We start from the raw sequence: 13,699 nt of genomic DNA on the forward strand, positions 1-13,699 counted from the left end.
CTGTCTCACATCTCCAACAACCTGGGTTCAATCCTAACCATGGGTGCTGCCCGTGTGGAGTTTGCATGTTCTCCCTGTGATCATCCGGGTTTCCCACACATGCTCTGGATCCCTCCCACATCCCATGTGCGGGTTGGTGTGTTAGTCAGCCAACGTAATCAAAAACCTTTCTCACCCTGGTCATTCCTTCTCCCCATTCCTGTTGGACAGAAGGTACAAAAGCTTGAAAGCGCATATCACCAAATACAGCATCAGCTTCGTTCCCTCTGTTATCAGGCTTCTACACGCTCCTCCGATAAACTAAGAATGTCCTGATTCTCCAACCTCCCACATAGACCTTTTTCTCTGGAACTGTTACTCTACAATGCTGAGAACTATATTCTGCACTCTGCTATTTTTCTTTTCTCTCTAACTATTGTACTTATGTTTAGCTTAATTGTATTATCTGATCTGTTTGGATAGCACGCAAAACAAAGCTTTTTACTATACCTCGGTACACGTGACAATAATGAGCCTAAACCTAGTTGGCCACTGTGAATTGGTGACTGTGTGTTAGTGGATGATTAGGAGCAGCATGGTGCAGTAGATGAGCTTTAAAGAGGGGATGCGTTGCAGAGCAATGTGGGGAATCTGATTGACAACATTGCTTGTCACATCACAAGGGACCACATGGAATGTCATGAATTCCAAATTAGAGTCACAGAGTCATACAGCAAGGAAACAGGCCCTTCGGCCCAACCTGCCCATGCTGACCAAGATACTCCTTCTACGCTAGTCCTACCTGCCCGTGTTGGGCCCATATCCCTCGAAACCCTTTCCATCAGTTTTGGATGAATTGGATGCATGAAATTTAGTTGAGGCTAAATTGTAGACTCTTACGTACAAGCTAGAAAAGAAAAGCTCAGGAACAGACTCTCTGGTCCACAATGTCCATACTGAACATGATGCCAAGATGTCTGAAGAAGGGTCTCGACCCGAAATGTCATCCATTCCTTCTCTCCAGAGATGCTGCCTGTCGCCGCTGAGTTACTCCAGCACTTTGTGTTCTATGCATCTGTTTGTTGTGCATTTATATATGGACATTGAATTTAGAACATTGAATAGTACAGCACAAGAACAGGCCTTTCGTCCTACAATGTCTGTGCCGAACATGATGCCAATACCAACTCTTATCTGCCTGCACATAACCCAGGATATGATTAAGATGTAAAGAGTGCAGTGATTTACAAGGATGTTGCCAGGACTTGAGGAGTTAGCACTAGGAAGAGGTTGGGCAGTTTTGACTATTCCTTGGAGTGCAGGTGATCTTATACAGGTATATAAGACCATGAAGGAATAGTTCAAATTCAAATTCAAGTTCAAATGCATTTGTCACATGCGCCATAAGGTGCAGTGAAATGTAATAAATAGGGTGAATGCACAATGTCATTTACCCAGAGTAGGGGAATCAAAGACAAGGGGACATATGTTTAAGGTGAGAGGGGGAAAGATTTAATACGAACCTGAGGGGTATCTTTTTCAGGGTGGTGGATATATGCAATGAGCTGCCAGAGGATGTAGTTGAGGCAGATACTATAGCAGCTTTTAAAAAGTACTTGACAGATACAAGGATAGACAATAGGTGCAGGAGTAGGCCATTCAGCCCTTTGAGCCAGCATTCGGCCCTTCTCCCCATATCTCTTGACTCCACTATCTTTAAGAGCTCTATCTAACTCTTTCTTGAAAGCATCCAGAGAATTGGCCTCCAATGCTTTCTAAGGCAGAGAATTCCACAGATTCACAACTCTCTGCGTGAAAAAGTTTTTCCTCATCTCCGTTCTAAATGGCCTACCTCTTATTCTTAAATTGTGGCCCCTGGTACTGGACTCCCCCAACATCGGGAACACGTTTCCTGCCTCTAGCGTGTCTAATCCCTTAATAATCTTTAACGTTTCAATAAGATCCCTTCTCATCCTTCTAAATTCCAGTGCATACAAACCCAGTCGCTCCATTCTTTCAACATATGACAGTCCCGCCATCCCGGGAATTAACCTTGTGAACCTACGCTGCACTCCCTCAATAGCAAGGATGTACTTCCTCAAATTTGGAGACTAAAACTGCACACAATACTCCAGGTGTGGTCTCACTAGGGCCCTGTACAACTGTAGAAGGACCTCTTTGCTCTAATACTCAACTCCTCTTGTTATGAAGGCCAACTTTCAATTAGCTTTCTTCACTGCCTGCTGAACCTGCATGCTTACTTTCAGTGACAGCTGAACAAGGACACCCAGATCTCGTTGTACTTCCCCTTTTCCTAAATTTGCTAATGTTACTCTTAACACCTTTACCTAAATCATTAATGTATATAGTAAATAGCTGCGGTCCCAGCACCGAGCCTTGCGGTACCCCACTAGTCACTGCCTGCCATTCTGAAAGGGACCCGTTAATCCCTACTCTTTGTTTCCTGTCTGCCAACCAGTTTTCTATCCATGTCAGTCCCCTACCCCCAATACCATGTGCTCTAATTTTGCCCATTAATCTCCTATGTGGGACCTTGTCAAAGGCTTTCGGAAAGTCCAGGTACACTACACCCACTGGCTCTCCCTTGTCCATTTTCCTAGCTACATCCTCAAAAAATTCCAGAAGATTAGTCAAGCATGATTTCCCCTTCTTAAATCCATGCTGACTCGGACCGATCCTGTTACTGCTATCCAAATGTGCTGTTATCTCATTTTTTATAACAGACTCCAGCATCTTCCCCACCACCGATGTCAGGCTAACTTGGCTATAACTCCCTGCTTTCTCTCTCCCTCCTTTCTTAAAAAGTGGGATAATATTAGCTACCCTCCAATCCACAGGAACTGATCCTGAATCTATAGACATTGGAAAATGATCACCAATATATTCACGATTTCGTGGGCCACTTCCTTAAGTACCCTGGGATGCAGACCATCAGGCCCTGAAGATTCATCAACCTTCAGTCCCATCAGTCGACCCAACACCATTTCCTGCCTAATGTGAATTTCCTTCAGTTCTTCCATCACCCAAGGTCCTCTGGCCACTAGTGCATCCGGGAGATTGTTTGTGTCTTCCTCAGTGAAGACAGATCCAAAGTACCTGTTCAACTCGTCTGCCATTTCCTTGGTCCCCATAATAAATTCACCTGTTTCTGTCTTCAAGGGACCCACATTTGTCTTAACTATTTTTTTCCTCTTCACATACCTAAAGAAGCTTATAGGATCCTCCTTTATATTCTTGGCTAGCTTGCCTTTGGAACCTGGAAAGGTTTAGAGGGATATTGGCAAATGGGACTAGTGTAGATGGGGCATCGTGGTTGGCACGGGCGAGTTGAGCCTAAGGCCTGTTACTGTGCTGGTTGATTATTTAAAATGACAATTATCAACTATGAAGTTGGACACCCATGTCACAAAGATCTCTCTGCTCCTCGTCACTTCCCTAATTATAGACAAAGATTGAAACATTGCTGTTTTGCTATCGAATACACACCAGTAAGGTGCAGCACATTTGAACATATTTCAGAAGTTTAGAAGGGCGTTGGCAGTGTGATTGCAGCGGCAGTGTTGCCCAACGTGTTGCTCAAACAAACTCCATCTCTTTCCCAAACACCCAACACATTCCACTCAGTGACAAACTGTCCACAAACTGATGCTTTATTCAGCAGTTCTGCCCATCTGCAGTCAAACAACTATAATGATATCCTGGAGACATTAAATAGAGTAGAAACCTTGAATGCAGAGATAAGCTGGATTCTCCCAAATTTATTACAACTCCAATAAAATTTATTAAAAAAGTGATATTACATGGTCTGTAAAATCTCTGCCGCAAGAAAATTAATGACGCGACATTGTCTGTCATGAACATTCCAGTAACTGACGTATCCACCTCATTGAACAGAACCTCACCTTGCATTTTCAATCCCCTCCACCCACTTGGCCCTTCCTTTCTGTGTACCACCCTCCACTCCTACACCCCTACACCACCGTGCTCCTCCAATTCAGACCTCTTGTGCGTTTTTGATCTTAATCGCTCAACCACAGCCATCTGTTTTACTACATCAGTGACATGTTTTATCGCAGCTGCTCTACCATTTCATTATCTACCACAGTCTCAATATTTACCCTATAATGCTCTGGGCCATTGAGGAGACTGTAATTTATTAACCCAGGGAAGGGATTATACGACTAAATTAGAGACTACACAAAGGACAGCTGTTACTTCCAAGTGCATCAATATAATGTTTTTTTTTTCAGAAAGACAATTTAAAAAAAATTTCACAAGCCAATAAGAATGATTTTCTAAATGGACATAATTAATCTGCTGGTTTCAAATCTAAATGGATAGGTCACCCCTGCTGAATAAAACACCAAAACTATATCACAAAGAGGAGATTACCGGCGTAACATTATGAGAGTGTTGAAATCAAATCATAAATAAAAAATGGTAATGCAAGTATATGGATGTTCCCAAATACAAATTCTAAACATTAGTTTGTAAAGGTTCCAACAGCGTTCAATAATAATTAAGAATTGCAGGATAGCAGCTGAATAGTTTTGCCTTGCATGACCTATGGAGAACCTCAAAAGATGAGGTTCAAGAGAGAATGATTGACAGGAAACAGACACCTAAAAATGACAGACAGCAATGTGAAAAATACCAGATTAGATCTTGCTGTGTAGTAGATCTCTTCTGAAATGTCGAAAAAATCATCACAGTTGGGCTGTTCAGCAAAGATCAAAAAACCTGTTACTTAAATCGAACTCGAGAAACAACAAAGGGGAAACCATTTGTATCGATTTCCCTTGATCATAACCATTCAACATTGATATTAAGAACTAAACACTTGTATAATTTAGAGACACAAGCAACTGCAGATCCTGGTTTACAAAAAAAGGCACAAAGTGTTGGAGTAACTTAGCAGGTTAGGCAACATCTGTGGAAAACATAGATAGGTGCCGTTATAGATCGGGACCCTTTTTCTGACTGTGATAGGTGACGTTTCACATCGGGTCGCACAGTTATTTTATTGTTCCATTTTGTGACACATGACAATAAAACATTTTGGTCCTGAAACATCACCTATCCATGTTCTCTGATCCAATAAGTTACTCCAGCACTTTGTGTCTTTTCTTTCATAATTTATATTTGAGGGATAAACGTGTTTATTTCCAATTCAAGACATATTTAGTTCCAGGTCTGCAGAAATGATGCAAGATATTTTAAGAAAGACTAGTCTGGATGAATTACAAAGTATTTCCTGATTTGTAATCACAATTCAGGAAAGGTACATGCTGGGAAATTTACATATAATAGAATCATTTATCAGATTGAATCTTAAAATTAAAGCTGCAAAACAAACTAAGTGTCAAATTCAAATTGAGTGCAACATTTGCGCATTCAGAAAATATCCACCCATCTGCCAATCAAACCTCCCCGTATCCACCTATCCCTTACCATGTAGACACAAGGAACTGCAGGTGTAGGTTTACAAAAAAAGGCACGAAGTGCTGGAGTAACTCAATGGGTCAGGCAGCATCTCTGGAGAACATGGATAGGTGACGTTTTAGGTCGGGATCAGACTTGCCAGGCTTTGTCCCGCCACCACCTCTCTTCCAGTTTTATTCACACACCCCTCCTCCCCCCACCACAACTACAATCAGTATGAAGAAATGTCACAGATCCATGTTCTCCAGAGATGCTGCCTGACCTGCTGAGTTACTCCCGCACTGTGTCTATTCTTCAGAAAATGTGATCTTTCATTTCCAACTTGCAACCAGCTCTTAATCCTTCATAAACTTCGGAAAACCCGGAGCTGTTTTCATCAGTTAAGATGGCCATTAAAAGTATCCAATTCACATCATCGTTGTGAATATGAGGAGGTGCAAAATGCTTCTATTTAGGAGCTTAAAACTGTCCAAGGCTGAGTCCTGTACTTACAAGTTCATGATGTGGCTCGGTTTCTTTTCTCATTGGTGGATCAAATTTTATTTGTCCAACTGTAAAACAATTCAAAGTAAGGCGATCATTCATTGCACAGGCATTAAAGGGCAAATGCACAGATCGAAGATGTATGAGAACACGAGGGGGTGGGGAACGGGAGGAAAGCAGTTCAGAAAGAACGGGGAGGCGGAGAAGAAAAGTCAAGTGGTGGGGGCGTGGCTGAATTTTTAAAACTTCCAATAAAAAATTCAGAGAATACATCTTTAATCCTGAAACCTCCGATTGGAGATTTAGAACTTACAGTTAATCTCAGAGCGCGTTCTCTCTTCCCTCACATTTCTGCTCGTGGACTGAATCCGATGAGGAACCGATATTGGAGGCTACAGAGAAAAGGAGCACAAAGTTACAGCTCTTCTTGTAGCTGTACACAAGCTATCTCACAAAATCCTTTCCACTGAAAAACATGAACTGGAAATTTACAGCCTATACACAATGGAATTTTATCAGGCCAAACCTAAATAGTTCCAATGAATTCTGTTTTCCAAAAACCATGCAGTTAGTTATTGCATAAATCAAGACATGCATGGAAAGCAGATTCCCAACACTGGGTCATGTTGATAATATGTATTTAATTTCTCTGTATTAAATTCCATCAACCATTCCTCAGCCCACCTGGCCAACTGATCAAGATCCTGCTGCAATGTTTGACAATAATCTTCACTATCTGCAATACCACCTACTTTTGTATCATCTGGAAATTTGCTAATCTTGCCATGTACATTATCATCCAAATCGTGGATATAGATGACAAACAGCAATGGGCCCAGCACCGAACCCTGAAGCACACCACTAGTCACAGGCCTCCAGTCCTAGAAGCAACTTTCCACCATCGCCCTCTACTTCCTTCCATTCAGCTATCTTTCCTTGGATCCCATGCAATCTAACTATCTAGAGCAGCGTACCATGTGGAACCATGTTGAATGCTTTGCTGAAGTCCACATATACAACATCTACGGCTCTGCCCTCATCAACCTTTTCGGTCACATCACAAAAAAAATTGTGAGACAAGACCTCCCACATAACCATACAAAACCATGCTGACTATCCCTAATCAGCCCTTGTCCATCTAAATGCATGTCTATCCTATCCCCAAGTATCAAAGACCCAAACCAATCTGGCAGAGCTCTCATTTTACTCCTGCCATCAGGAAGAACGTACAAGAGTCCACTAACCATGACCTCCAGACACAGGAACAGCTTCTTCTCAGCAGGCTATTGAAGACCACAAACACCAACTAAACAAGGAACTATCTTACTTGTAACTAGGGACTTCTTCTTTAGTTTTGCACTAATGTTTTTTCTTAATTTATTGAACTTTAGTTTGTTGACTGTGTTATCTGAGTACTGTGTTTACAGACATGTAATGCTGCAGCAAGAATTAATTTAAATGTTCCGTTTTCTGTACTATGACAATTAAACATTCCTGATTCATAAAACATCAAGAGCAGGTAACAAAATTGGTAAGAAAAAAATATAAAAGGATAAAAGCAAGAAGGATCACGACCAGTAACGACACCAACCCTTCCCTCCAGAGATGCTGCTTGTCTCACTGAGTTACTCCAGCTTTGTGTCTATCTACAGATAAAAGATACCATTGCTAACAGTAAGGAAGCATGTTTAATGTATGGGATCCTTCCTTTTCATTTTGACCATAAAATACAATTTTTAAATCAATACAAAAAAATGAGCCTGTTTTAATATTTTAGTGCATCCAGTCTAGTGCTAATAAACTGGAGGCAACGCCATCCGTCACACAAATATTCCATTATGATTTTAATTCAATATAACTCCACATAACAGTGCAAACACTTTGGTGCAATTGCACTCAACAAACTCTTCCAGATTGCTGGCATCTGCAGGGTTTTGGGGGATTTTCAGCTTTTTAAACAGTAATGCATCAAAGCATCGAACAATATCGAGCAATAAGAAACTACCAAGTCACAGAACGTTTATCTCAAAATACAAGCAGCAAACAATGATAATGCATCTTTCAAATCATCAGTCAATTATAGTACTTTCTATACCACATTAATACAAATAATTTACACCGCTGGATATGCCTGCACAAATATATATTAGATCAATCCAGTGTTTCCATACTGAAAGAAGGAATGTCAGATATGCAAACAGCATACTGATAAAAAAACAAACATTATGTATAAATCACATACATCAGCAATGTACTTTAAACTTCATCTTAGAGAATAATTCCCCATGGAAATTAATAAGGAATGCAAAAAAAATGTTAACATACAACATAAATGAGCAGAGGCAAATTTAATAAATGAGAACAACTATACAAGCTGTAAAATAAATACTCGAAGCAAAGAATAAGATTGAGCTTGCTTCATTGAGCAAATGTCTGAATCTGCCCACTGATGTGCATTCATCACGATTAATGCAAGCAAATCGGGATGACATTATTCATAACGCTTATTTTGTTCAGTATTCAATTGATTCCAGCCTCTGTTATTCTTGAGAGGAACCTATTGCAGAATCAGCAGCATTCAATATATAACACAGCAATATTTTTTTAAACTCTTTAAATATTTTGGTAAATTATTATGTAGGAGTCTGTGGAAGGAACTCAACCCGAAACATCACCCATTCCTTCTCGCCAGAGATGCTGCCTGACCCACTGAGTTACTCCAGCATTTTGTGTCTAAACTTGGTAGATTGATACTTGGGAACTCAACCCTAGAATCTATGTAAGAAAAATTACATGCTTGTAAGAGCATTAAACATAGTATATAGTCACATCTGTGTGATCATACAATCACCATGTTCTTCCAGATTATCAGAGGTCTCTCTTGAACTGGATTGAATTGGATACAGCATGGAAACAGGTGCTTCAGCCCACCGAGTCCACGTTGATCATTGATCACACGTTCACACTAGTTCTATGTTATCCCACTTTCTCATTCATTCCCGACACACATCAGGGCCAATTTACAGAGAACCAATTAACCTACTAACCCTCATGTCTTTGGAAAGTGGGAGGAAACCGGAACAGACTCACACGGTCACATAACCCAGAGGAAACCAATGCGGAACGTAGAATCTGCACAGACAACACCTAACCATTGGTCTCAGGCGCCGTGAGGCAACAACACTACCAGCTGTGCCACTGTGCCGCTCTTAAGCAGATAAACCACACAAAATGAAATACAAGTAGTTTGAAAGAGTTAATAATCCCATCACAGGGGAGGAAGGATTTACACTACTAAATATGGAATTTGGGGTAGGTGCTGTGACTTAACTTGGCGGAGGATAAATACAGACTGTAAGTGAGGCTCTCTGCCAGACTTCGTCTTTGCAAGGAGGACAGATAGTTCGGTTACGGTGACAGAAGGGCTTCAACTAAAGCTGCATCATTGCAGAGATGGGTGTTAGTCTGTAGTTTTGTTCATGCAGACAAACTTTGAGTGTATGAAGCCTGGTGGTATAAATTGATAAATTCCAGCTTTATGTCCAATCGTGGGGGTGCACATTACTCTCAGTTGTTTGTTCATATACTGCAGTTACGTGGCCATTGCTGTCATCTGCGCCACAGCAGCAAGGAAATGTGTTCTATTCGGCCTGGAAATTCTAAAAGTGGGACAATAGAATCGCTATACTGCTCAGCTGATCCCAGCTAGCTCCATCAACTTCCAACTGATCATGAAATATCACACATTCCCACAAATCCCCAGTCCATCACGGGTACTGACCTCCCCACCATCCAAGGGATCTACAGGAATCGCTGCCTCAAAAAGGCAGCCAGCATCATCCAGCATCACCCACACTACCCAGGCAACACTTTCATCTCACTCCTGCCATCGGGAAGATAATAAGGAGACTGAAAACTGTAACGTCCAGGTTCAGGAACTGCTCTGGGACATGTGACAATAAAACACTCTTGACTCTTGATTCAGACCAATGTACATACAACTGGATGAGACAGGTGAAATAGGTTTTACACGTACATTTTGGGCCCGAAAATAACAATTAGTTTTATTTAGTTTAGAGATACAGCATGTAAGCAGGCCCGTCGGCCCACTGAGTCCACGCTGACCATTGGTCACCCAGGCACAATACTTCTTTGTTATCCCACTTTCTCATCCACTCCCTACACACTTAGGGACAATTTAGAGGCCAATTGAGCCACAAAACCACACGTCTTTGGGAAATAGGAGGAAACTGGAGCACCCGGAGGATACATTTGAAAGTAAGTAATAATGTATTTGAAATGTATTAATGTATAAGAAACTCCAATGGCATGTTTTACAATTAACTCTGATAACAATATCACAAGCAGCAATATTTCACACACCATAAATGACTGCTTAAGGTTAAGAATAATTATGTTACAGTCCGTTTCTACTAAGCTGTCAAGTAGAGAAACATGGCAACAAGTTTTCTTTCTTTGAATAACAAAACATTACTTCATTGCTCCTTCTCAGAATGTTTTAATCCTAGAACCTTCAAGAAAAGGTAACATAAAATAAAATAAATGTAGTGCAAGGACACCGTAACATTATCTTGTACCCAATACCTGATCAGGTATTTTTAATGTATATTAACAAACGCGAAAAATTAACACATCAGAGAACTTTAATTAGGTGACATCAGAGATCCAAAGATTTTTCTTCTATTTTTGAAAATAAAAATTAATCCCGAGACAGAAATAAATTGCCAAAATTCTAGTCTATTAACCAAAGCTGGGGAAACGTACACCCGACCCGAATAATTTGATCAATGTATAAACATTCCAATGCATTAAATTATTTGCTAAGAAATCTTTAAGCATTTATAATAAAAGTCTAGTCGCTCCTTGCAAAAATTAGCCATATGCAAAAGAGTCCAAATGTATGCAGTGGAATATAATGGTCACAAACTTTAATACAAACTTCTGTTAAACTTGAACCAAGGCTCCAATCTACAAATATTCCAATTAGGATCATTTTAAGTTTGTAATAAGGTTTGATTCTTTGCATTTTTCTAAACAAAGTATTAAATTGGCAGTAGCATTGTCAATGGCAAGCTTTCATAGATAAGAGTTTTGCTGCAAATAAGCTTGTTAATAGCATGATTATAATTTTACGACTGCTGTAAGGACTGTAGGGAACTACCGAACGAGTTGATTAGAAGATGGTCTTTTGTGAAAACAGCTGTATATCTGCAGGAGGTTGAGTAAGCAAATATACAGCAGAGGTTAATGGAATGCTTTGCTGGAGATCCACAAAGTACCTTATTATGAGCAGCAAAACGTAGGGCTTGCCGTGCAAGAGGAGAGGCAGGAGAAAATATTCCCAAAAATTTTAGCTGAGTTGGGAGAACAAAAACAGAACAATCACAATAAAAGAGGATATGAATTTGTCTACTAAATAAAGTTAATTACATCTAAAATGAGTGGAAAAGCCATTGGAATTCATATTGCAATATAAAGAAGCTTGAGTTTACCCATAAATATTAATCACATTTAATATTATACACAGACAAAAGCACTCACAGATGTTTAAATAAACCAGAATCAGACTTGAACATCCTATTTCTGAAAATACTTACAAAGTTGAATTAAACTTCAACATTTTATTTCACTGAGAAAATAAATAATTGCACAAATTTGAATTTTTTAAAGTCATACTTAGAGTCATGTAGAATGGAAACAGGCCCTTTGGCCCAACTCATCCATGCCAACCAAGATGTCCCATCCACGCTATTCCTGTCTGCTCAGGTTTGGCCCATATCCCTCTAAAATTTTCCTAACGATGTACTGTCCAAATGTCATTTAATTGTTGTTACAGTACCTGCCTCAACTTCCTCCTCTGAAAACTCACTCCAAAATCCCCACCATCCTGTGCATGAAAACGTTGCCCTTCAGAACCCTTTAAATCTTTCATTTTAAACCTATGGCCTCTTGTCCTTTATTCCCCAACCCTGGCAAAATGGACTCCGTTCATTCACCCAATCCTCTCGTGATCTTATACACCTCTATAAGATCATCCTTGAGCCTCCCAAGCTTCAAGGAATACAGTTCGAGCCTGCCCAACCCTTCCCTGTAGCTCAGGCCCTCCTTGCTGGCAACATTCTCGTAGATTTGGGCACAAGGAACTCCAGATGCTGGTATACAGACTGATTGTAGGAGGGGCAAGAAAGCTGGAAGAGAGATGGGGGCAGGACAAAGCCTGGCATATGAAAGGTAGAAACAGATGGGAAGAGTTTTTAATTGGCAGATGGGTAGACACAGGCCAGAGATGAAAAGACAAAAGGTAGTGAGATAAAGGAGATGAGAGAAGGGGAAATGGATGTGTATCCTGGTAGAACATGCTCCCTTCCACCTATATTCCTTCCTCAGACTTCGCCTTTCATGCCTCTTCTATCCTCATCTCCCACACAGAATGCTGGAGTAATTCAGTGGGACAGGCAGCATCTCTGGATAAAAGGAATGGGAGACATTTTGGGTTGAGACCCTTCTTCAGACTTCTTTTGTCTAATCTCATACCTTTTGTCTTTTCATCTCTGGCCTTTGTTCAGCTATCTGCCAATCAAAATCCTCCTCGTATCTATCCACCTATCACTCGCCAGGCTGTCCCACCCCCACCTCTTCCAGCTTTCACCCCCACCCCACCAGCATAATCAGTCCCGACTCGAAATGTCACCTATAGATGTCTTTCAGAAATGCTGCCTGACCCGCTGAATTACTCCAGCACTGTATCTATCATCGTAAATCTTATGGCTTAGTATGTTTGTAAAAATTCACTTGGACCTTACGCAACAAGAAAAAACTTGTTTTTAAAACAGTGAGACAAATTCATAAATGCCTTATATTCGCATTAATTCAACCAATTTCCCTCAATTCTGGATGTAAAGGCTTCAAATGAGATTAGCCTGTGAGAAGAGCTGGAAGATAAATAAAAAGGAATTTGGACCAAATTTGGACCAAAAGGAAATTGGATCCAAGTAACTTTATCTTTAACCTCATGTCTAAGCCACTCGATCGTCCCTTTCTGCCCTTCGGTAGGTAGAAAAACTAAGCAAGCAATAAATTCACCTTTCAGTGAAAATAAGGAATGGAAGCAAAAATACACTGTTTTGCAAGTTGAAAAGGCTGCATCCTTTGGTGAAATATTCACTAATTAGAGGGAGTTAATTGAAATCACCGAAGCATTCACGCCAAGCACCTAATGGGACATATTATTTGCACAGATTTGAAACCAAAATAAATACTGAATCTCGCCTATGTTTAAAATGGCTTCCAACTATTTCAGGCATTTGAAAGGGTGCTCTGAATTATCAGAGGGTCACACTGCAAGCAGTGCATACCAGGAGATCCACAACCACTACAATTGCCATGTTTGGAGATATTTGCTCTGTGATTACTCAAGCAGAGAGAAGGAAAAAAGCAAGTCTCACTAATGTTGCTGATTAGTAAGTAAATGGTTTGTGACTCGCTTATGCTCCCCTTGCCAGTTAACAGGTAAGCACAGACAAATTTCTCTGGAGCATCAGAGATTGAGGGGCGATCTGATAAAAGTATATCAAATGAGCGAGTTCGGTTTTCCAACTACGCATGCACAGGTCATAAGTCACTCGCTATAAACAGTGCGGATCTGCTGTGTGTTATCTTTAGTCATCAGACCTTCGTTTCAGTGAGTGCTTTATGCTTCGTGCTGCTCCGTGGGGTCATGGTCGGGGTCCATGGTCGGGGTCGGGGTTGGGTG

General features: G+C 40.6%; 1 protein-coding gene across 5 annotated transcripts in view; it reads right to left on the bottom strand.

Annotated features, from left to right (window-relative positions):
- The window catches only part of map4k3 (mitogen-activated protein kinase kinase kinase kinase 3), a 149,224-nt gene that overhangs the window by 50,372 nt on the left and 85,153 nt on the right, over positions 1-13,699 (bottom strand). For 3 of the 5 annotated variants that reach the window (XM_033025763.1, XM_033025762.1, XM_033025761.1), the window contains exons 13-15: positions 6,239-6,317; positions 5,935-5,993; positions 4,655-4,717 (exon numbers count right to left, since the gene is read on the bottom strand). In XM_033025763.1, coding sequence (XP_032881654.1) covers positions 4,655-4,717; positions 5,935-5,993; positions 6,239-6,317 — 201 coding nt within the window. The remainder of the gene's footprint in view (positions 1-4,654; positions 4,718-5,934; positions 5,994-6,238; positions 6,318-13,699) is intronic. The other 2 variants (XM_033025766.1, XM_033025764.1) reach the window with 1 other exon arrangement.

This window comes from Amblyraja radiata, chromosome 8 (genome assembly GCF_010909765.2).
Source record: "Amblyraja radiata isolate CabotCenter1 chromosome 8, sAmbRad1.1.pri, whole genome shotgun sequence".
Lineage (NCBI taxonomy): Eukaryota > Metazoa > Chordata > Chondrichthyes > Rajiformes > Rajidae > Amblyraja > Amblyraja radiata.